This window comes from Podarcis liolepis (genome assembly GCF_965112155.1).
Source record: "Podarcis liolepis genome assembly, chromosome: 1".
In the NCBI taxonomy this organism is placed as follows: domain Eukaryota; kingdom Metazoa; phylum Chordata; class Lepidosauria; order Squamata; family Lacertidae; genus Podarcis; species Podarcis liolepis.
This window is the reverse complement of record NC_139554.1, coordinates 133,442,251-133,467,693: the sequence shown is the minus strand read 5'-3', so window position 1 is coordinate 133,467,693 and position 25,443 is coordinate 133,442,251. Positions and strand designations below refer to the sequence as shown.

Genomic DNA, 25,443 nt, shown 5'->3' with positions numbered 1-25,443 from the left:
CCTGAAGCAAAGTTCTTAACCCGAGGTATTATTTCTGGATTAGCAGAGTCTGTAACCTGAAGCGTATGTAACCTGAAGCGTTTGTAACCCGAGGTACCACTGTATTCATAATCTGTGCAGCAAATTGATCAGTGTGAGTGAAACAAATTATTTTTCTTTAAACCAATGAGCAAGATTTTATGCTCCTCCTCCAAGCATTAAGAATCAGGCTATGCAGTGTATTCTGATCCCTTTGCACAGAGCCCGTCCTCCCTTTAATAGGTGTCAGATGAAAAACGACAAAAGGTGAATGGTGAAACCAGATGGGCGTAAGTGAAGGGCTCTGAATGGGAGTCAATACTAGTAGATTCCAGGAAAGACCAGACCTTTGGCCACTCAACTAGGGAAGAGACTTACCAAGAGCTCCCCTTCAGTGCCCTGCCCTGATTTGCTCTTTTGTGGGTCTGGTCAAAACATAGAGAGGCACTGCACAGCACAGCCAAGAGTTGGGTCTCTAAAAGTAATTGCTATCTCACCCTAAAAACAAGGGGCTCTTCTATTTCCAATAGCAGCACTGCTTCCATTTGTCTTCGCTTCTTTCTTTCTTTTGACTCTGCTGCCTTGTAGCATACATTTTCTTTTCTTCCTGGGGATCTGTGAGTGCCACCAGCTGAGAATGTTTGCAAGGGTATGTGGAGGTGGGATTTGGGGCAGGAGAGAGCTGTTGAAATGAAAGGCATCTCTCAATCTGCTTTACCAGCCCTCAGTAAACAGCCTTTAGAGAGTTTGCAACAAAGGGAGAGGAGAGTGAGGAAGCACAACCTGTATCTCTCACCCAGATCTGTCACACAGAGATTACAAATCTTTCTACTGCACTGAAATGAGCACTTGATCGGGTCAACTCCAAAGGATATTCCTTCCTTTCCTTTAACTTAGCCAAATCAGGATGATGGAAAATGGGTTTCCGTATGAGGATACGAAAGAGAGAATAACAGTAAGAACAACAATGTATAAAATATATCAACTAGGCAGGGTGTAAGAATAATAAAAAGATGCAGACCCTGCTGTCGGGTTCACAATCTAGTTAAAGAGAGGAATTAAAGTGCTTATAACTTCACTTTTCCTGAAACCTGCAGGGGAAGATGTTTCAGGTTAAAATTGAAGGAGAAAGTCTGGGTGCATGAAGCTTAAATTTGTCAGCAAGTGCGTGAGGTGAGAATGTGGAAAATGTTGACTGCTTACATGGCATGGGCATTAAGGAGGCGCCTTACCTTACAATTTCTATGATTTTTGACCTAGAGTGAATGTGCAAGCATTTTAGTGACCGTTTTCTGATCTTCCCTATTTTTTAAAAAAGGAAATTGGTCAAATTACATGCTCATTCACCACAGCCCTATAATGTGCAGTGCATTTTAAAGTGATGAAAAGGGGACTTCACATATATGATCTCAATAATTTTTAAAGCAGTAACATTCAATTTAATATTAGCTACAATTTGTTGATAATCTTGTCCATATACTGACTGTGGAGTCAACTAATAGGTATTACAATATATATGTTAATGGAAAAAAATGAATTCATCAACATTTAGAGTAAGTGCTTATATATTTGACAGAAGCTGTACAAGTGTAGAATTCAGCTATCAACTTAAATGGAAAGGAGAGGCCACAAACAGGTGACATGTTTTGCACGAACAAGGTTGCAGGCTCAATCCTTGGGCTGTCCAGTTGAAAAGCATCTAAGTTGCACTTAGAAAGACACTGACGATAGCCAATACTGGGCTCTATCACTCAATGAATTTTACAAGTATTTATTTATTTAGGGGGGAAATGTTCTGTACCTTTAGTAACGAGAGAAATCTCAGCAGTTGCCTTTGTGGAAAGATGTGAAAGAACAACAACTACAGGCAAACAAGGGTATTTTCTTATATTTATTAGAAAGAGACATATCCAATGTAGCAGTCTCTCTCTTTGCATTACTTTACAACATTTTTAAAATTCAGAATACTGTACAGCTGACACACTAAAAAGGGATGGAGAAAGCGAGAGGGAAACATAATACAAATTGATATTTAATCAAACAAGATCATATGAAACAACAAGCAAAGTGAAATGTATCAATATGTTTAATAATCATACAAACAATATAAATAAAGTTTCATGGAGTCATTGTAAAACAAATTTGCTGAATGAGGTAATAATAAAAAAATCTTTAAAAACCCAACTTTTTAAAATTTCCACACTGCTGTGTCATCATTTATACATTATTTACAGAAAGAAAGAAACTAAAACCAGCCATTGGCTAAGTATTGGCTGCCTCAAGTCGTGAATTCACCCACTCCCCTTCCTCCCATGCCAGTAGGAATTACATAACTGATGCTACAAAAGGAAATGTAGGTAGTTGGGGAAAATGGGATCAAATAACATTTGATGCACTATAAGAGCTAAATCACCACCACAAATTTTGGGACAATGTATCTTCTATAGAAAAAATCCTGCAACCATGCTCCCCACCCCCATTGTTCAGCCTGGACACTGAGGTCCCAGAGCTATATTGTGGGTCTGATGCTAGAGCAAAGTCTTGAATCTCAAAAGCATGTAAACATGTGCTTTAAGTTCCAGAGAAGCCAAGAAGCATTATGTCAATGTCAGGAAAGCATGTTCACACCTTTTGTGAATTTGAAGAAAACATAACAAAAGACGAAGCTCTGGCAAGAAATCTGAATGCTTTATAAAATCACCCGTTCATTCAATATTTCTTTTTCTACCTCTCTTACAATAAGAAAACAGCTTAGAAACAACAAAGGTGAAAAATCAGCTACATCGTATCAGTGAAGGATATATATATATATTTAAGGAGACGAGGAACATCCCAAAAACAGTAGCCCAATAATCCCCAGAGGGCAGGACAGAGGCTGGAGATTTGGAACAGGAGACGGCAACCCCCTGGCTCCCCTTCAGCACCGTAAACCTGGATTAGAGCAGATAAGGATGGTTCAGGCAGTTACCAACAAGGGGCACAAACCAGGACATGTATTTCTGAAAAGGGGCTTGGCAACCCTCCCCCCTCCCTCTTAAGACACAGCACATATTCTGAGCCCCCTGCAGCAGCAGTACAGCAAAAACAAAACCCATTAGGAGACATTCTTTATGTCACATCTAGCCCAGCCTGTGCAATCCTGCTCCTATGCAGGACTGGCGTGTATTAACCAGACACTCGTATACAGTAGTGCCCCGCAAGACGAATGCCTCGCAAGACGGAAAACTTGCTAGACGAAAGATTTTTCCGTTTTGGAGGTGCTTTGTAAAACGAATTTCCTATGGGCTTGCTTCGCAAGACGACAATGTCTTGCGAGTTCCTGCTGGTTCCCCCCCCCTTTTTCTAAGCCGCTAAGCCGCTTATCAGCTGATCCGATCAGCAGATAAGCCGCTGATAGCGCTAATCCGTCAATGGGCTTGCTTCGCAAGACGAAAAAACCGCTAGACGAAGAGAATCACAGAACGGATTCTTTTCATCTTGCGAGGCACCACTGTACTATCTACATCTCTTTCTTTATCCACGCAGCACCCATATTTCTGTGGAACTATTTACATTAGACAATTTATACTTGTGAAGACGGAGTGATGCTCTGCAAGTCAGGTTGTTTTTCCTACAACAGCATTGCTTAAATCCAGTCACTGCCCCCCCCCCGGTAAAATGTTGTAGACACTGCTTTCACAGCTGCTTCCAGAAGCACAAAGCCCCTCCTCTTCCCCGATGGGAGGTGTGGTGAGCGGGAACCGTTCCCGTGTCGGCAGGGGGGCATCATCTCCCTGGCTGCCACCCCGCCCTGCAGCGGGCCAGCCAATAGGATTGGCCTGGGGGCGGGGTTTAGCTGCATTCAAGCAGCCATGGCAGTCTCTCAGCCTCGTTCTGCTTCCTGGAAGACGTGGGATCACCCGCCCGCCCATTAGGCTAGGTTTGTGCTCTTGAGCTTGCTATGGACCTTGGTTGGTCGCCCTGGTAGGGGGCCTGGTAGTTTTTGTCCACTTGGCTAGATTGGCACCAGCCTCTTGGTTTTTCACCTACCTCGTAGCAATCCGTCACAACTTTTCCGGTTCGGGCAGTTAGGCATTGGGTGTGGCCATCACCTACCCTGCCCCATTCTGGGTATTCCATTATAGGAATCCGGTGGTCATGGATCCTGTCCAATGCCCTGCTGGTGGCTAGGGCCATGGCACGACCCCCGGTGACATCAGGGGAAGCTTTCAGTCGTATTTGCATCAACAAGCTCCTCCCACTGGTTGTTAACCTTCAAATGACCCCCCGCTGCATGGGTGGGGTTGGATATAGGTTGTTTGATCAATGCCTAAGCCAATACCGCTCACATGCTGTAACCAATAAAAGTTGTGGCCTTTTCCAGCCCATCAACCTAAAATACTTGTGTCTGTGTCCATTATTTCTCCACTAAGCAGGTTAGGGTCCTCGACTCACAAATGTCTTTCACTGTATGCTTCTTGAAAATGTTGTGGAGGGTGCCTGGGAGCCAGAAGCAAAGTATGCAAGAAGCAGGGTCCGAACATAGCTTCTTGTCCTCCAGAATGGATCTCGTGGAATGGCTGACTTCTGGGAAGGATATTAGATAACCATTACAGGTTCAATGTTTTGGTAGCACTGAACTGTTTTTAGCTTTTGTCTCCTTTGTGGGTTCTGTGGTTTTGAATTGCGAGGCACGAGTAGGAAAAAGGGTATGTTGTAGAGAAGGAATGAATGTTGAAAATGCCTGAGAGAGATACCAGTGAAAAATCCTTTACATGCAACAAGAAAATATACATTTATCTGCATTTAACACTCCTGTGGTATTTTATTTCTTTGTGACTATATTTTCCATTGAAGGGGAAAATAACTGGAGAAAATAAAGCACAGAACTGAATTTGTGCTGAGAAGACCAGAAGAAATACTTTTGTAATGTTGTCACAGGCACAAACTACAGTCTTTGTGCAACAATGCTTGAGTTGGCCACCTTATTCCATTGGTTTTCTGTTTTCATGTATTCAGCTCTGTGAGTATTTAAAAGAAATAAAAGAGCCACGGGAATTTCGCAGCATGAGTCCACATTTGTGGCTTTGAAGATGTTCAGGCAGATACTAGTTTTAATGTGGCTTCCATAACACTACTTGTTTGACACTAGCAATCGGCTGATGCCTTCCCTTCATCACTGCCATGTTCATCAGAACGTGGGGTTGCAGACTCTCTGGTCTTTTAGGGGAGGCGCTGTGACACCCTCCTTTGTTGGGCAAGGTACAATTTCCTAAGCTTTCTTCCTGACAGTTTACTAAAATAAGGCTTGACAAAATACAATTTAGTGGTACAAAAACTAAGTACTTTCTGTTGACTTCATTTGGGGTACTCTTGGGCATTACCACAATGAAGGGGCTGGTGTGTCATGTGATATTATAGCTCATATCCAATTGTCCTGAGTGTCAGTAGTTCTCATGAACAATTGGATGCCCCGTCCCAGTGGTAGTTTTTTTAGCACATTTTGAAAATCAGATCCCAGACAATGTATTTTTAAATGCTAACCACTTTAACAGCAATGCACTTTCATTTATCCCCCCATTAAACTATTTTAAAAGACCTGTTTAAGTGAAAGATTAGCATAGCAGCTCACTGCATTCCACCATGCATATGTATTTTCATTGTGAAATTATACTTGTTTGTTTGTTTTATGGGAGAATATTTGAAGCGATACCTTTAAGAAGTGCATGTGTATCATAGAAAATGTGACAGATTCTACAAGCCCAGAGTGTTAACCTTTCATGTAGCTAAAGCATAGGCATAATTGTGTTTGGACTAACACAGCTTTCCTTGACCTACTGGCAGTGTCAGCTCTTTAAGAGATTGTGTAGCAATTTGAAGTTGTCTAAACGCATATCTCCTAAGCATCTCTGTTAGGAACCCTCAAGTCTCCATCCCCATCTTAGCCTCCTTTTGGAAAGAAAGGGAAGCTTATATTTATATTTTTGCATCAGTTTCATGGTCTAGGGGACCTTTGATCTAGTATATGTATTTTAGCATATGTATTTTAATGCTATCCATAACCACTTCTTCTTTTCCCTTCCCCTAGGAGTATACACATTAAGATGTTAACACTCCGTACATTTACATGTGCAGTTTGTTCATAATAGTATAAAAACTGTAAGCTTTGGTGTAAGCCAAACAGCAGTAGGTGATCTCAGGCCAATGTGAACTCCAGTGATTTCTCTTTTGCTAGCATTTGCACAGGACGGCAAGTATGTTTGCTATAGAGAATAGTCACATTTTGAACCAATGCCGGGATCCTCTGCTCGCAGGGGATAAGCAGAACAAGATGCACTGAACTCACAGATATACAAATACTATATATATTAACCCACATATTTTCAAATTCAGAAGGAACATGCAGTAATATACAAGAGGGGGAAGATGAGAAGAAATTGCAACTTTCCTTAACTGACAGTTAAGCACATCAGTACAATTCACCTCTACCAAACTGAACATTTGGATTTCATTCCCTTTTCTGAAGAGCTTGACGGCATAAATCAGAAGCAAGCACAGAGTTTGTCAGGTCTGAAGCTCCTATGATGGTATGTGTCAAATCAGTTGTAGCTAATCTGTCCAGGGAGAATACTGGCTTCATTACACTTGTATAGTTGAGTTCTTCCAGCATTACTGCTGTTTAATAGAACATGATTAGTCATCACGGAGAAAAAAGCATATTAGCTGAGGAGGTAGTTACATGGCACGCTTCGGTGATTGCTTGGATGTGATTGCAATATTCTTAGAAGCATCATATTATCTCAGACATGTTCTTTCAAGCCCTTGGAGCCCTCCTTTCTAAATTCACTGTCATAATTTAGTATCTGTTTAATTTTTCAGTCCAAAGAGAGGAAATCAGTTGCTGAGTATTATTTGACTGCAGCCTCCTTGGTGTAAAAACAAAATGGAAAAAATAAATAAGAATAGCTATGAAATGCAAAAAGGATTAATGAATACTGCTAAGGAAAAAATATTTCAAGCTCATTTATGAGAATAACTACATAAAAGGCTAATTTTTTCCATTGTGAGAAATACATTGTGTCACTTTCACCAATATAAATGTGTTGAGTTTCACCCTAAATTATTTAGATTGTGTATTGTGTCTTGGGGGGGGGGTTGGGTTTCTGCTTTCGGTTTGATTTTGTATGTTGTGCTCTTGTTTGTGAACCGCCCTGAGACCTCCGGGTATAGGGCAGTGTATAAACTGAAATCATCATCACCATACAAGTAATGGCATTGCTGGAGAATTAAAATTCTGTTTAACTTGTCTGCTTCTTCATCTCTTTAACTAAAGGCATAGATTTCCATTGAAGATTGCATCACGGAAGAATAAACTTACTATAAAATGGGGGAAGGACTTTAAAAGTCTGGATTCCTTATATTATCTAAAATTAATATTCCCTTAAATCCCTTAAAACCGATACTGAACAGCATGATGTAGCAATGAGGTCTGTGGCCCACATTGACCTCCATTTGGGGGGCAAGTTTGCTTTAACCTATTAAAAGTGATTAGGAAAATTAAATGTGGACATAATAAATGTCAAGCACAGATTTTGCTCATGGGATTTATAACTACTGTTTTGTAAATCCGTGTTTATTCATTTTAGCTGTAACTCTTTGAGAATGCACATGTAAAGGACCAAAAATGTGATCATTTGTTTTTGTTTTGCTTTTTGTGAAGAAAACAATTGCAATTACATTTGCCAAATTTCATAATCAAACCATCAAATAATGGAGGCATACAATTTGGATAAGAAAATTGGCTTCCAGGTGGAAAAATCAAAACTGGAAACAGAACTGTTAGATCCTAAAGTTAAGAATTTGTCAAGAATGTATAACTTGCTGTTGAAATGGAATACTCAAGATGAAACAGTGAAATCTGTTATGATTAAATGGGCACAAGATGTTGGACATAACATTATGATGGCTGACTGGGAACAGTTATGGACCACAGGTATGAAGTTCACGGCATGTAATGCCTTAAGAGAGAATATTATGAAAATGATATACAGGTGGTACATGACACCAGTCAAGCTTGCAAAAATTTATTATTTGTCCGATAATAAATGTTGGAAATGCAAAGAAACTGAAGGTACATTCTTTCACCTTTGGTGGACGTGCCCAAGGATTAAGGCTTTCTGGGAGATGATCTATAACGAAATGAAAAAGGTATTTAAATATACCTTCCTGAAGAAACCAGAGGCCTTTCTCCTGGGCATTGTCGGCCAATTGGTGCCAAAGAAGGATAGAATTTTCTTTATGTATGCCACAACAGCAGCAAGAATTCTCATTGCAAAGTACTGGAAAACACAAGATCTACCCACCCTGGAAGAATGGCAGATGAAGGTGATGGACTATATGGAACTGGTGGAAATGACTGGCAGAATCCGTGACCAGGGAGAAGAGTCGGTGGAAGAAGATTGGAAGAAATTTAAAGACTCTACAGAAATACTGTAAAATTAATGAATGTTAGAATGATGTTGGAATGAAGTTAAGGGTTTTTTAGCAGCAATGTTATAAGGAGTATGTAAAAATGGACTGTTAACAGATGAGAATATACAGTTATTACATATTAAGACAAAGGTTTAAGATAAAAACAAAGAGGGAAAGGACTTGCTGAATTAACTTACTGAACTGGAATACAAAAAAGGGGAGGTGTGAGGAGGTCAGGGAAACAAGCGAATGAAAGACAAGATATGGAAAGATTGATTTGTTTTTAATTGTTTTTACTTTTTTCGTATTTTGTACTCTCTTTTTTCTTTTTTATTCTTTTTTCCCTTCTTATTATTACTATTGTAACTTCTTTTTTATTTCTGAAACTTTAATAAATATCTTATAAAAAAAACAAATTTCATAATCAAACCTTTGCCATTTTTCTTTATTTCAACAGAAAGGGTGTGGGAGTGAGGTTATGTGCCCTTTTGCTTCAGTAGTCCAAGATTGTTTTGGTTTATACTACTTTATGATGATTTGTACAGTGATTATAAGGTTTGTACTATAAATATATTTTGGCACATACAATTGTGTGAAGTAATTAATTTTTAAACTACAACTCTTCTTCTTTTGAATAGTGCTTAATAAATGGTTAATCTTTATAATAATTTGTACTCCCAAGCACTCTGGCTCCCAAGCACCCTCCACAACATTTTCAGGAAGCATACAGTGAAATACGTTTGTGCTTCTGGAAGACAATGGTCTGCCTTTCCAAACCGTATTTCCCAACACCTTTTCTGTTAACATGTGCCAGCATCTTAGACAGATATGCTTTTCATCAAAGGAAAAAGTATTTCTTTGTCTGGAGTGTTTTCACAATCTGTTACTACAATCTGTGATCCCTTAGATCCTAAATATCTGCACATTATTTCACATCAATTATAGTTTTTAAATTAACCGAAGTATTTTTGCCTTACAAAAAAAATCAATGCATACTTATGAACATTTAAAAATCTGAATAGAATCTTTTACATACACATAACCAAAAGACACAATACACAATCTAAATAACTGATAACTGATTTGACACATACCATCATAGGAGCTTCAGACCTGACAAACTTTGTGCTTGATTCTGATTTATGCTGTCAAGCTCTTCAGAAAAGGGAATGAAATCCAAATGTTCAGTTTGCTAGAGGTGAATTGTATGAATGTTAAACATGTTCACATTAATGTTTTGTGTGAATGTTAAACATGTTCACATTGATGGAGCTCCCTCATCTGCTAATTCCTCTGGGTTCTACCCACAGCCACCCATCCTTTCTGGGGGGAAGGATCATAGTATTTCACTGCTCCACCTGGACTACTGTGACGTTAACTTATGAGAGTGCTGGAGGTGAAATAGTTAAACAGGTTACCCAATCAGAACCCAGGGGGGGTGGAGGCAGAGGGAGTATAAAACCAGCTCTGGGAGGAGTGAAGAGGAGAGTTCGTTGGGAGGTTGGTTGGAGTGGGAGTGAACTGGGATAGAGTCTGGGGGTAGGTGGAGTTAGTGTAGCGAAATAAGCTGAGTCAGGAACAGTTAGGAGCTAGGAAGACAAGTAACTATCTGAGGGGTGGTTTAGTGAGTGAGAGCAGGTAGCGGAAGTTGTAGGTCTGGATAGGCACCCCATGATTGTAATTGACTGAGACCGTTTATGAAACCGCACGCTTGTTAAACTGCAATAAATAAACAGAAGTTTATGTTCCAATTTAACCCTGACTGGACTCAGTATTTACCAGGTAGGGCCTGGGTGGTGGCAGCGAGAAATGAAGTGGTGGCACAGGGATCAATAGACGGTGAAACGTCCAGAGACCCTGTGTGATCGCCACAACTACTTCTCCATGGAAGACATAGTCTCACCAAGGGTATCTCCACACCACTTTCAGAGTATAAGTCTTCCACAAATCAATGCTGGTGGCATTAAGCAACGTCTACAACATTTCACCTGTTGTTTCCCTCCAGTAACTCTCATGCAATACTTGCGTTGAGAGCTTTACCTCGAGACACCCAGTCAATGGTCCCATGTCATGTGCTATCATTAGTGAATCCATGACCTCTCTTTGTCTTCCCCTCCCACCTACAGTTTCACCCTTTGAGTTCTTTTTATTAAAACAAATGGTCTCTGCAGTCCTCTTTTCTCCTGCTTGTCTTTTTACAGTAGCCAGGCAATTCCTGCCCTCTCTGGAGAAACTGAGAACTGAGGAGAAAAGAAGGGCTATTTTACAGACTCATGGGCTTCAGCTGTGAAAGCAATGTCTACATGTCTACAACATTTCACCGGGGGGGGGGGGAGAGGGGGGAAGGAGTGACTGGATTTAAGCAATGCTGTTGCAGGAAAAACAACCTGACTTGCGGAGCATCACTCCGTTAATGAAGTAAACATTTCATTTCATTGTGTGCACCTGCAGGTATCGTGTGTCACCTCTTGCACCCCTTGTGGTCTTTCACAAATGCAAAGGATAAACATTGGGCATTCATCACGCTGGAGAAAATGGCTCAGAAAAGTCAGAACAAAGTTTGAATATAATTGGTGGCACCTTTAAGGCACCACAAGACTTTGTTGTTTTTGCACAATTCATCAAATATGGCTTTATATACTGCAAATACCTCTATGTAATTTTACAGCATAAATCAGGTTTCCATAGATAGATGTTCATGTATACAATAACGTACATCTATGTGCCTATTTTATATGCACAAATCTGAAAGTACATGAAGTGGGTCTTCACAAGTATAAATTGTCTAATGTAAATAGTTCCACAGAAATATGGGTGCTGCGTGGATAACGAAAGAGATGTAGATAGTACTATAGATACGAGTGTCTGGTTAATACACGCCAGTCCTGCATAGGAGCAGGATTGTACAGGCTGAGCTAGATGTGACATAAAGAATGTCTCCTAATGGGTTTTGTTTTTACTGTAATGCTGCTGCAGGGGGCTCAGAATATGATAGAGCTACTGTGGGGAGGGCAGTACTTAACTATTTTCCCATAGGCCATTTTCCCAATCATAATATCTCTCCCCATCTGCTTTTCTCTCTGAGGGGGAAAAAGATACGTGAGCAAAGTATCTAAGTAGCTAAAAGTATTTAGCAGGCAAATGATCAGGGGGAAAGAGTTAAAACACCCTTTTCCTGTTGCTTCTCTAAATCTGGGGACACACCCCATACCATAGTTACATTAAAGTGAAAATAGAAAGCATTGGGAGACACACCACATCTTTTCCACTGTATCTGGCTTGGCCCAAATAAAACAAGATGCTTTGAGCATCATGGAGAATCCTTGAAAAGGGTGAGTGCATGGTTTTCCTCTTTAAAAACAACTAAATATATCATTATAATCCTGTACTCATAACAAACATGTCACACTCCACTTATGCCACATGCAAGTATGGAATAGTCAGATCTGTTGTCCCTGTGATTTAATATATTTTGATTCAATGCCTGGCACTTTTATCCAAGAAAGTGGCAGGGAAGGAAATGCAAGAGGAACAGTGAGCTTATGAGGCAGGAGTTGTTCTTTCAGTATCAAGTGAAGTTCTGATTTTAGCATTGCGACTTTCAGCCAGATAGCGGCATTTGACTCTAGGAATGCCAAGCTGCTCTTCTGCAGTCAGGTGTTTTGAATAATTACATTTCAGGTTTTACTTCCACTTGTATAGCATTTGTATATAAGTGTTGCTGAGGAGCACACTGAGCAGGGAGTTTAAAAATTGAAAGTGATGGTTGAGGCAATTGTTCTCTTAAATTTCCCCCTACTCTTCTTTCATGTATTCTAGTTTCTTCAGGTGTGAAAGTAACTTTTGTTTGGGTGTGGTTGATAGAATATTAGGGTGAAGTAGTTATTTAGAGCACTCAATTCATATCTGAAGTTTTTGTGTTGGTAGTTGACTTACATGCTTTCCTTTTTCTCGTCTGGTTAACCTTGGGAGAAAGAAAAGGATGCCCACCATCATCTGAAAATAGTGGTTCTTGTTTTCTGACATTACTAATATGTTATGAGTACAAGATTATTATGATATACAGTGGTGCCCCGCAAGACGAATGCCTCGCAAGACGGAAAACTCGCTAGACGAAAGAGTTTTCTGTTTTGGAGGTGCTTCGCAAAACGAATCTCCTATGGGCTTGCTTCGCAAGACGACAATGTCTTGCGAGTTCCTGCTGGTTTTTTTTCCTTTCCCCCCTTTTTCTAAGCCGCTAAGCCGCTTATCAGCTGATCCGATCAGCAGATAAGCCGCTAAAGGCCTCTAAAAGCCGCTAATAGCGCTAATAGTGCTAATCCGCTAATCCTTCAATGGGCTTGCTTCGCAAGACGAAAAAAACCGCTAGACGAAGAGAATCACAGAACAGATTCTTTTCGTCTTGCGAGGCACCACTGTATTTAGTTATTAGGAGACGGCAACCCCCTGGCTCCCCTTCAGCACCAGTTACTGACAAGGGGCACAAACCAGGACATACCGTATGTTCCGGCGTATTAGGCGACTTGGCGTATTAGCCGACAAGGGGTACAAACCAGTTCAGGCAGTTACTGACAAGGGGCACAAACCAGGACATACCGTATGTTTCGGCGTATTGGGCGACTGGGCGTATAAGACGACCCCCCCCCCCCAAATTTTGCAGTTAAATTATAGAGTTTGGCTGCCCGCCAAGCGCCGCCAGGGGCAGAGCGCGCACCCCTGCTGTCGCAGCAGCAGCAGCCCAAGGTGAGGTGTTTGGTGGGTGGAACAAAACCGAAACCCACCACTTGGAGGGAGGAGGCCCGGCCCAGCCCTCTCCCTCCCTCTGGCAAAAGGCCATGAGCGGCCGCCTCAGCCTCCACTGCCCTCACCTGTGGGGATGCCCAGCTCCTTGTAGCCCCGGCCGAAGCCGCGCACCACCTCGCCACGGCAGGCTCTTCATGGCGCCCGCGAGCCAAGCGAAGCCCCACGCGGCCACGGCGGAGGCCGGATCCAGCTCCCACAACGGCAGCAGCAGCAGCAGCAGGTGGGCGAGCGCCACGCTCGGAAGGACTTTCCACGGTGAGGTGGCCAACGAACATGTGCTGTGCCAGTACGGAGGAGGCGGGGCCTCACGCTGCGTCCCAGGAGGCTGCGTCCCCTTAGTGTTCTTCCGTGATAAATTAGGAGTAGGCATAATAGGAACAACAGCAGTGCAAGGATGCCCACCATCATCTGAAAATACTGGCTCTTGTTTTCTGACACTACTAATATGTTGTGAGTACAAGATTACTACGATATTATTTAGTTATTAGGAGACCCACAGCAACCCCCTGGCTCCCCTTCAGCACCATAAACCTGGATTAGAGCAGATGAGGATGGTTCAGGCAGTTACTGACAAGGGGCACAAACCAGGACATGCCGTATGTTCCGGCGCATTAGGCGACTGGGCGTAGAAGACGACCCCCCAACTTTTGCTGTTAAATTATAAGAGTTTGGTCTCCTGCTAAGTGCCGCCAGGAGAAGAGCGTGCACCCCTGCGCCGCCTCTGCCATTGCAGCAGCATCAGCCCGAGGCGAGGCATTTGGTAGGCGGAACAAACCGAAACCCGCCACCTGGAGGGAGGGAGGGCCGGCCCATCTCCCTCCCTCCCTCCGGGAAAAGGCCATGAGCGGCCGCCTCGGCCTCCCCCACCCTCACCTGTGGGGATGCCCAGCTCTTTGGAGCCCCAGTGGAAGCCGCGCACCACCTCGCCACGGCAGGCTCTTCATGGTGCCCGCAAGCTGAGTGAAGCCACGGCGGAGGCCAGCTCTGGCTCCCACGACCGCAGCAGGTGGGCGGGCGAGCGCCGCGCTCGGAAGGACTTTCCGTGGTGAGGCGGGCAACGAACACACACTGCCAGTATGGAAGAGGCGGGGCCTGGCGCTGCGTCCCCTTAGTGTTCTTCCGTGATAAATTGGGATAAAGTGGGGTCACGGAAGAACACTAAGGGGACGCAGCCTCTGAAGCGGCCACTCATGGGCTTTTCCCGGAGGGAGGGAGCCGGGCCGGGCCCCCCTCCCTCCAGGTGGCGGGTTTCGGTTTGTTCCGCCCACCAAATGCCTCGCCTCGGGCTGCTGCTGCTGCAATGGCAGAGGCAGCGCAGGAGTGCACGCTCTTCCCCTGGCGGTACTTGGCAGGAGACCAAACTCTATAATTTAACAGCAAAAGTTGGGGGGTCGTCTTATACGCCCAGTCGCCTAATGCGCCGGAACATACGGTATGTCCTGGTTTGTGCCTCTTGTTGGTAACTGCCTGAACCATCCTCATCTGCTCTCATCGGTTTCGCACTGCTGTCGTTCCTATTATGGCAATCCCCATTTATAACGGGTGAACACTTAGGACAAAACGCTCATCTGGGCAGCCGTACTGCAGGAGAATCTCAATGCACTCTTGGCTGGTGGCTTGCCTGGCATAGGCCAAAGCACCGTTTCCATGGGCATCGCGGGCCATAACGTCAGCACCGTACTGTGGAAAGAACATGCAGCATTTAGGAGCAGTAGCTGGTAGAAACACCTGAAATAAATACCGTATTTTTCGTCCTATAGGGCGCACCGGCCCATAGGACGCACCTCGTTTTTTTTTGGGGGGGGGGAAATGAATTTAAAAAAATTATTCCCCCCCGGCTGCCGCCCCAAGCCTTGCGCTCACCTGCCCAAAGCACGGGGCACCCTCCGGAGGGCTCCCCGTGCTTCGGGTGACAGGCTGCCGCCCCAAGCCTCGCGCATCCGACGGGACCTCCTGCCGGGCGCGCGAGGCTTGCGGACACTCGCCCAAAGCACGGGGAATCCTCCGGAGGGCTCCCTGTGCTTCGGGCGACAGGCTGCCGCCCCAAGCCTCGCACACCCGGCGGGACCTCCTGCCGGGCGCGCGAGGCTTGCGGACACTCGCCCAAAGCACGGGGAATCCTCCGGAGGGCTCCCTGTGCTTCGGGCGACAGGCTGCCGCCCCAAGCCTCGCGCACCCGCCGGGACCTCCTGCCGGGCGCGCGAGGCTTGCGGACACTCGCGGGGGCTGCAGGCTGCTGCCCGCAAGCCTTGTGAGCCCGCGGGAACTCCCACCGGGCTTGCAAGGCTTGCAGATAGCTTCCTGAAGCCTGGAGAGCGAGAGGGGTCGCTGCGCACTGATGCCTCTTGCTCTCCAGGCTTCAGCGATAGCCTGCATTCGCCCCATAGGACGCACCCACATTTCCCCTTCATTTTTGGTGGGGAAAAAGTGCGTCCTATGGGGCGAAAAATACGGTAATTCTCATTACCTAGTTTTTAATCTGAACAGCTTTCTGTTGTGCATCCAGCTACCATAGCCGAGGTCAGCAGCACTCCTTGAGAAGTGAGCTTCATGCATGCTGCCCCTAGATGCGCTCGTCAACTTTCAAGGAAGAGCATTTTTAAATTAAGCAAGCTCTTTTAAACTATATACACATTTTAAGGGATACACACTGTACACTGATTCTGAGCTGCCAGCATTCATAAGACTTTTGCACCAGGTTGGAATATATACATGCTAGGGGAATGTTAGGGAATGTACATCTTGTAAATCATGCATAATAACTGCAGAATGTACAAAATTAATATATATACAATCCCCAAGACTTGTAGATGGATTCAGAAATGTGCAGTTTCCTCTTCTTCTAAAATTATTTGATTCTTGCAATAATACAACACAACAGTGATATAAACAAAGTAAAAAATAAAATAAACCAACGTTGGCATTTTTACATTACCTTCTATGAACATATATCAAAATATTGTTTTTCATTTTCATTTTCACCCTCTTAATTCCCTGTGACTTCCCTCCACCTGTGTTTGGCATCATTAAATTTAATACATATCTTAAAATTGTGTTTAAGCAATATATTAATACGATTAACCATAAGATCTTATACTTTGTTCCTCTTAACTTCGTGGGTTTCAGTTTAAACATATCAACAAATTACTTTTGGAACATTGTTTTGCCATGTATTCCTCTACACATTCCCATTCTTTCTTTAAATTTTGATTAGATTGTAATCTGATTGTTGCCGTCATTTCTAATTGAATTCTAATTGAAATTTTGATTCTTCTTTTTCGAATCCATTTTTGTCTGCTTTAAATATATCATTTAATTGATAATATTGTAACCAGCTCGTACAATGGTGAGAAATTTCTTCATAAGATTTCGATTCTAACTGTCCTTGTTCTTCTTTTAATAATTGTTTATATGTTGCCCAATTTCTATCCATATTTTTCTTTTTTATCGAAATTGCCTCTAATGGTGCGGCCCACCATGGAATCTTTGGCTCGAATAAATTTTGATACTTCCTCCAAATTTTAAATAAAGAATTTCTGATTATATAATTTGAAAATCATTGATGTACATTTGTCTTATTATAAACTAAACAGATGTGCCATCTGTACCTGTTGTTGAATCCCTCTAAGTCCAATATGTGCGCATTTTCCTCTGTTTCATCCATTTAATATTGTTTTCTATTTCATAATTTAGTAAAGTTGACAATTGATTTTGCAAAAGTTTAATTTTTTGGCTTGCACTCACATTCTTTGGATGTTTGGCTAATATTTTTTCATTCTCTTCTATTTCATTTCTAATTTGACCCATTTCCCCTTCTCTGCTTCTTCTTTGTATCATATTTTGTTGGAGATAAAGTTCTCTTATATAGGCCTTGCTTGAGTGCCATGTCACCCTGATGTCTGTTTCATGTGCCACGTTTATTCGGATAAATTCCTTAAGAAGTTGTGCTTTGTTCAAAAAATTTTCATCATTTAGAATTTTTTCATTCATTCTCCATCTTCTTTTTATTTGTTTGTTATTTTTTAATTCTAACGTAATTGAATTGTGGTCTGTTATTGATTTGCATTGCATTTCTATTTTTTTTAATCTTCAAAATTAAATTAACTGATGTCCATATTCCATCTATTCTTCCTGCTGATTGTCTAGCCTCTAAATAATGTGTGTATTGTTTTTCCTTTGGATGTCTGGGTCTCCACGCATCTTTTAAATTTAGGTTGTCCACCATTTGAAAAAATGTGTGTGGGAGTCTTCCCTCTTTCTCTCTGTTCAATCTAATTCCACTGAGGTAACACCATTAAAATCTCCTAGTAGGGTAATTTCTTCATTTATATATTCTAATAATTTTTCTTCCACTGATTTAAAGTACAATGGTACCTTGGGTTAAGGACTTAATTTGTTCCGGATGTCCGTTCTTAACCTGAAGACCACTTTAGCTAATGGGGTCTCCTGCTGCCGCTGCTGCCCGATTTCTGTTCTCACCCCGAAGCAAAGTTATTAACCTGAGGTACTATTTCTGGGTTAGCGGAGTCTGTAACCTGAAGCATATGTAACCTGGAGCGTATGTAACCCGAGTGTTTTATTCCCGTTTGGGGCATAAATTCCTATCACAAATATTTTTTCTTTTCCATTCCTTAATTGTATTCCCAATAATCTACCTTCTTCATCCTTAAAGATTTGTTTTGCCTCTGTTTTAGGGTTTGTATACATTACAATTCCCCTTTTCTTTTTAATGTCTGAGAAGGTGAATTCCGTTCCAAGTTTTTAATTGATCAACACTCTTCTCTGTTTTCTGGCCACATGAGTCTCCTGCAAGCAGGTTACATGCAGAGTTTCCTCTTCATGGGTAGATTATGTGCACATTCTCCATGTGGCCTGGTGAATGTGCAGAATGGCCAGTTGTTTTGCCCATTAACTGTTCCACTTCTATTTCCCCTAATGCGTATATACCACCACAACACTCCAAACACTTGTATCAAATCAAACACATAAGCTGTAATATATGGCCTGGATAAACCAAAGTGACAATTCAAACACACCCATTAATGCAGGGCTACTCTCTCAAATTCATGTAGCACATACTCACCCAAATTAACAGTTGCACCAACACTACATTTCCTTTCCGGGATGCTATATGTAAGGCCGAACGCCCATCTCCATCTCCACAGGTTTCATTGACTTCTTCTCGTGTCCCATGAGCAAGAAGCAGGATGACTGTTCGCAAATCTTCCTCCGCAGTTGCTCTTAGCAGGTACTGGCCTAAGGAAAACTCTGAGCACTGCAGTGAAGCAAGGAAGAGCTTCTGCTCATATTTTGCTCGGATCCAGTGCTCTTTTTCTTCCCTAGGGAAGCAAACAAACATATCATTCAATATTAGATCATGCATCTCCTACAGATCCATCCTTGCGTTAAGTTTGTTCTAACACATGCCTAGTTTTGCAGATGATCTGGACAATCTAATAGTTGGGTTGAAATGAGGGCATTTTTAATGTTAGCCGGTTTTTTATTTAAAAAATAATTTTATTTAAATTGTTTTATTTAAATTCATTTTATTTAAATGAGGGCATTTTTAATATTAGCGGGTTTTTTATTTTAAAAAAAAACCCAGACACTTGAAATTCTGGTTTTTATTTTCTTTTGGATAAAAATAGCAAGAGAACAGTTGTATACTGTGGAAATACGCTATTTATTCCACTTTCTAGGACATCTGGGCCACAAGTAAGAAAGACAGAATGGTAAGAATGTAGATTTATGGTTCAAATACACCACAACGCTAATATATGCCATGTAATTCACCAGAGGTCAGAAGAAAATGCCATCTCTACATATAAGAAAGAACTGTAAATACAGATGCATACTCTGAATTGCACAAATGCTCCCACAAGCTATTCTCCTAGATCAGCCCTCCCCAACCAGGTGCCCTCCAAATGCTGGGATCAAGCTCCCATCATGCACAACTAGCATGGCCATTGGTCGGCGATAATGGGAGTAGTACAAAACGTATGGGCAACTCCAGGTTGGAGGAGGCTGTCCTAGATTATACAAACACAATGCGACAAGTTTAATGCATTTGACTGGGGACCCCTTCATACCCTATGCAGGTGTGGGGAAAGAAAGTGGATTTCTTTTGCCGGGAAGCAGCACTTTTGCAGTTGCCAATGACGGCACGTTGGCAGAACAGACAAGAGGATCTTTATGTATGATAGTATGCACTGTGTACATGGTCACACACCAGTGTACATCCTTGGAGATAAAACACTGATTGAATGGGAGAAAGAAATGGGCACTGTTGGTCGCTCAGACTCCTACAACTTATCACATATATGGATTCCAATATTCAGGGGAGAGTGCCATTGCTTCTGTAGCTGAAATGACACCAGGAGTGTACAAGAGGAAAATGCCATCGAACTTGGGGTGGGCATGGGGGAACCTGGAGGCTTGCAAAACTACAAAAAGTCTTTACAAAGATATCCTGATGGGGAACCAGGAAATGGGCTCAATGAAGAACGAGCATACTCAGTGACCACAGAATTCTGGAAAATTAGCAGCGGGCTAATAGAATGGAGTATCTGGTTCCTGCCAACGTTACAGTAGACTTGCAGAAACTGATCCCAAATAAAGTTACTTTTGAAGACATCCTTGTTCATTGTGGTAATCTCTTTAAACAGAAAGCCACTTCAGCCCGAAGTAAGGAAGTGTGGTCATGCCTTGGCTTTAGTTCTTCAAGTACAAAAATAAACAGTCCTTTGAGGTTTTGCAGCAATGCTTACCCTTCTTCTAGTAATGTAGTGTCAGGTTAGCTTTAATCTGTTTTCAAATGCTTATGTAAACAGGTCATTTACAAAGTAAATCTGGATTAGTTTTGCATCACTTCATGGTGAGCAAGGATGACCTTAACATAACCTCCCTGAATACTTTTATGCAAACCTTCCCACATAATGTGCTTCACAAAGGTAAGAGATTTCATCTATAAAGGACATTCTCCCACCCTCACATATCTGAAGCAGGATGCTACCAAATAGCTGTGAAAAGCTTTTATTTCTTTTTGTGAACATGATTTTTATTGTTTTTTTTCCAAACTTTAAAAATAAAAAATAGACTGGGTACCATTTCAGTATATTTTGGAATACTTGCAGTTCAATCTTATGCATGTCTAACTCAGAAGTAAACCTCTCTCATTTCAACAGAGCTCACTTCCACATAAGTGAGTACACAATTGCTGCCTTGGTCTGTAAGCAACAAAATTAATTAACGATGTCTGTGTGTGAGTAGAACAGACTTCTGATAGTATAACAGGGACTTCATTTTCCTCTCCTCTCTCTCTGAAAATTTGCTCAAGGGGGTTGGGGGACTATTCAGTGCACATTTGGGGGCTGCAGGGGGGTGAGGCAGGATGGTGAAGCCCCATGGAATGGGCAGAAGTCCATTTACACAATGCTGGAAAAACCTAGACAGCAGAGACATCACCTTGCCAACAAAGGTCCATATATAGTTCAAGCTATGGTTTTCCCAGTAGTGATGTATGGAAGTGAGAGCTGGACCATAAAGAAGGCTGATCACCGAAGAATGAATGCTTTTGAATTATGGTGCTGGAGGAGACTCTTGAGAGTCCCACGGACTGCAAGAAGATCAAACCTATCCATTCTGAAGGAAATCAGCCCTGAGTGCTCACTGGAAGGACAGATCCTGAAGCTGAGGCTCCAAGACTTTGGCCACCTCATGAGAAGAGAAGACTCCCTGGAAAAGATTCTGATGTTGGGAAAGGAGAAGGCACAAGGAGAAGGGGACGGCAGAGGATGAGATGGTTGGACAGTGTTCTCGAAGCTACCAGCATGAGTTTGACCAAACTGCGGGAGGCAGTCGAAGACAGGAGTGCCTGGCGTGCTCTGGTCCAGGGGGTCACAAAGAGTCGGACACGACTAAATGACTAAACAACAACAAGCAAAAAGCTCTTGGGGCACTTTACAAAAAGAAGTTATAACCAGGATGTATAAAAACAGACCTAAGGTATTTGTTAAAAGTTTAACAGAACAAAATAGGGTACTGAAAACAATAGTGCAAAGAACCCCCCCAAAAAGCATTAAAAATCTAAAAAGTCTAGGAAAATACAAAAGTCTTCATCTAATCCAAAAATACTATAATTGATGTACCAGGTGAGCCTCTCACAATTGGAGTACTACAGCTGTAAAGGCCCTTGCAGAGCTCATCTGGTAGGGACACTCTGAGAAAGGTCTCTGAGCTTATGGTCTCCACAGGTATGTATGGGAGAAGATACTTCAAGTAACTGGTCCTCAAGCTGTAAAGGATTACCGTATTTTTCGCCCCATAGGGCGCACTGGCCCATAGGACGCACCTAATTTTGGAGGGGAAATTTTTTTTTTATTTCCCCCCAGGCACTGGGCTGGGACGGGGGAAGCCCAAGCTCCCCCCCCCCAGCCCCCAGAACAGGCAGCTCTCCGCAAGCCTTGGGCTCCCACGCCTTGCGGATATCTGCCTGAAGCCCAAACCAGGTCGGGGGACAGCGGGATGGCGGTGCTGCGCCTCCCCGCTGTCCCCCAGCTTGTGGGGCTGGCTGCGGGGAGAAGCGCGCTTCTCCCCGCCGCCAGCCTCCAAACCAGGTCGGGGGACAGCGGGATGGTGGCGTTCTGCCTCCCCGCTGTCCCCTGAGCTTGTGGGGCTGGCGGGAGGATTACAATCCTGCTTTTGGAAGCCGATCTATTATGATCAGTAATGCTTTATAATATAGTAGACTATAATATGTAACGCATTGCAGTAATCCAATTAGGAGGTTACCAGAACACGGATAATTGTAGCAGGGTTACCTCTATGTTGGTGTATTATTACTAATAATAAGTGTTCTGAGTTACTAAGGCCACTTAAGCTCAAGAGGGTGTGAAAAATCCAATGGCACCCTCAAAGTATACATCAGATTATTTAAGGGGAAGCACCACCACCTCCAAACAGGTTGAACCACTGACCACTCAGTGATCAGACAAACCACCCAGTAGTAGCACTTCACTCTTGTCTGTCTTCAGCCTCAGTTTATTGGCCCTCATCCAATCCACGACAGCACCTATGCACTGGTTCTGAACACCCACTGCCTCAATTGCTGAAAGGGAGCTGGGTGTAATTCACATATTGGTGACACCTCAGTCCACATCTTCATGTAGATCAGGGACATCCAATTTCCAAGAGACTGTGATCTACTGACACGATTAAAATCTGGCAGTGATCTACCACGCCAGACTCTCCCAGCTCACTAAGCTGTAAACTTTTCAGTTTTCAACACCTCCTCTTCCCAGTCTGTGTCTTGTGCGCTGACCTGCATCTGACCCAGCTCTGATAGCTGGTACCTCCAAATGGGTTCTAGATTACATTCCAATGAAATCAGGATGCCAGAAAAGGAAAAAACCACAACCATATCCCTGTACAGTGGTACCCCGCAAGACGAACGCCTCGCGAGACGAAAAACTCGCAAAACGAAAGGTTTTTTCGTTTTCGAGTTGCCTCGCAAGACGAATTTCCCTATGGGCTTGCTTCGCAAGACAAAGCTTGCCCCGGGGACAGCGGGTCTTCTCTTTTGAAGCAAGGGGCGGCGGGGAGAAGCGATCTTCTCCCCGCAGCCCCAGGTCCAGGGACAGCGGGAAGCGCTTCCCGCTGCCCCCGGACCTCTTTTGAAGCAAGGGGCTGCGGGGAGATCGCTTCTCCCCACCGCCCCTTGCTTCAAAAGAGGTCCGGGGACAGACGAAGAGACTTGCGGAACAAATTAATTTTGTCTTGCGAGGCACCACTGTAGTAAGGTGCAAAGGAGGGGCACAAATAATAATAATATTAAATTTTATTTATACCCCGCCCTCCCCAGCCAAAGGCTGGGCTCAGGGCGGCTAACAACCAATAATAAAAACAAGTTGAATGAATACAACTTAAAAAACAAGATTAAAATACAACATTAAAACATTAAAATGCAGCCTCATCGCAGGAGGAGAAAGGAAAGGAAGAAGGGGTGTGTGTGTGATCAAATTGGCTCCAAGCCAAAGGCCAGGCGGAACAACTCTGTCTTATAGGCCCTGCGGAAAGAAATCAGATCCTGCAGGGCCCTGGTCTCATGAGACAGAGCGTTCCACCAGGCGGGAGCCAGTGTTGAAAAGGCCCTGGCTCTGGTTGAGGCTAATCTGACTTCCTTAGGGCCCGGGACCTCTAGGGTGTTGCTATATATGGACCTTGAGGCTCTCCGTGGGGCATACCGGGAGAGGCGGTCCCGTAGGTACGAGGGTCCTAGGCCGTGAAGGGCTTTAAAGGTCAAAGCCAGCACCTTAAATCTGACCCTGTACTCCACAGGGAGCCAGTGCAGCTGGAAAAGCACTGGGTGAATATGCTCCCATGGCAGAGACCCCGTGAGGAGCCTCGCTGCTGCATTCTGCACCCACTGGAGTTTCTGGGACAGCTTCAAGGGCAGCCCCGCATAGAGCGAATTACAGTAGTCAAGCCTGGAGGTGACCGTCACATGGATCACTGTGGCCAGGTCGGGGCGGGAAAGGTAAGGGACCAACTGCTTGATGCGGCGAAGGTACAAAGAAAAGCAGTAGTGTAGGGGTTGCAACTTTTTATGCTGAGGGTCGCGTTCTCTTGGGGATAATCCATCAAGGGCTGCAGGCCAGTAATGGGCAGAGCTAGAGCTGAAAATTGGTCAACCTAGAGAGAAAAATGGTAGTCAGTATAGAAAGAATTATTTGGAGTTGGGGTGGGAACTCACAAGGAAAACATTAAGATGACTAAATAAAGACTTGGACAGCTCTGGGCTACATAGTGGTTTGGAATGGTGGGTGTGTTGTTTACTGTATTTCACTTAATTCACTTTCTTTCACTGGATGACTTAAGCTGATGTTAGATTCAATGTACCTGGCTAAGACTAGAAATCACTTCAAAGAGCACAAACACTAAATTGTTGGTCTGGTATCACAGACTGTTGCTGGGATCCACAGCTTATTTTGGTTCAGATTCCTTTTTCCCCAAGGAAGGCCAGCCCAAGAGCAGAGTTGTCAGCACTAGATCACTTAACCTCATTCCAATCCCCTTGAGGACCACTGTTCGCATACCCTGTTAGCTAATGAACTAAAAAATGAATTATTAGAGCAGTATGCAATAAGCAGAAAGGAGGCGGCACAGTACTTCATTTTAGCCAGTGCTGACATACCTTTAAATAAATCAGTTGTATGAGAGTGAGGGGAAATGAGAGGAAGAGCAACTAATCAGCAAAGAGATAGTGAACCTCTCCCTAGAAGTGAAAGATACGTGCAACTGAACATCTGCTCTAAATGTTTTTCTTTCTTTTATGCAAAACTTCTCTTTCACTAAAGCATCATGTTACAATCACAGTAGCCAACACCCGCCCCCACCTAGCTAGTTGTCAACCTAGTTAGTTGTCTTATTTGATTGCAATTGAAATTTTATAATCTATTTCCCTGGGATCACAAAACGGGTTAAGACTAACACACTAAAATATTAAGCAATGCTCTGATACAACCCTGGGAAATCCAAGAACATATCAATTGGTAGGACAAGGACTTTCTTTCAGTAACTTGATTCAAAATACATTTCAAAATACTGGAATAACACTGTTCCAAGTTATCGGTGATTCAAATAAGGAACCATTAACACTAAACATAGAAGTGGAAAAAAGTAGAAATATAGTTAATAAGACCAGACAATACTTAGTAAAAATCAAATCTCTTTTCCTTTCAACCTGTTACTGTTAGAAATTTAAAGCCTTGTTTATAACAAAGCCTTGATATAACTGGATGCAAATAATCATGCTGCCTCCTCCTCTATGCCAGAGAAGTGATGATGCATTAAAGCCTGACGAAACAGCACCATCAATTTCCTGGCTTTAATATGCATCTCTACCATCAATGAACTCTAAGCATCTTTTAATGCAAATAATGGAAACAGAGCCCTGCTTCCGACTCTGCATATGGGCTACTCAAAAATAGCACAAAAGCCTTTCGTTTATTTAGCTCCTTGAAGATAACATCCAATTACTTAAATTACTCTGCCATTTGCGCCATATCATTGTCATCTGAAAACAAATAAACCAGAAAACGTTGGTGGGGATGAAGTGACGGGGGAAGAAAAATGGACAGGAGGCAAACAGCAGATACATTTCTGACAACCATT

At 43.1% G+C, this 25,443-nt stretch overlaps 1 protein-coding gene across 5 annotated transcripts in view; it reads right to left on the bottom strand.

Annotated features, from left to right (window-relative positions):
* Positions 1 to 14,086: 14,086 nt before the first annotated feature.
* Positions 14,087 to 25,443, bottom strand: part of AGAP1 (ArfGAP with GTPase domain, ankyrin repeat and PH domain 1) — a 323,467-nt gene continuing 312,110 nt past the window's right edge. For 2 of the 5 annotated variants that reach the window (XM_083472461.1, XM_083472462.1), the window contains 2 exons: positions 18,356 to 18,611; positions 14,093 to 14,952 (listed from right to left, as the gene is read on the bottom strand). In XM_083472461.1, coding sequence (XP_083328587.1) covers positions 14,806 to 14,952; positions 18,356 to 18,611 — 403 coding nt within the window. In that variant the 3' untranslated portion in view covers positions 14,093 to 14,805. Of the gene's footprint in view, positions 14,953 to 18,355; positions 18,612 to 25,443 lie in introns of all 5 variants that reach the window. The other 3 variants (XM_083472463.1, XM_083472464.1, XM_083472460.1) reach the window with 2 other exon arrangements.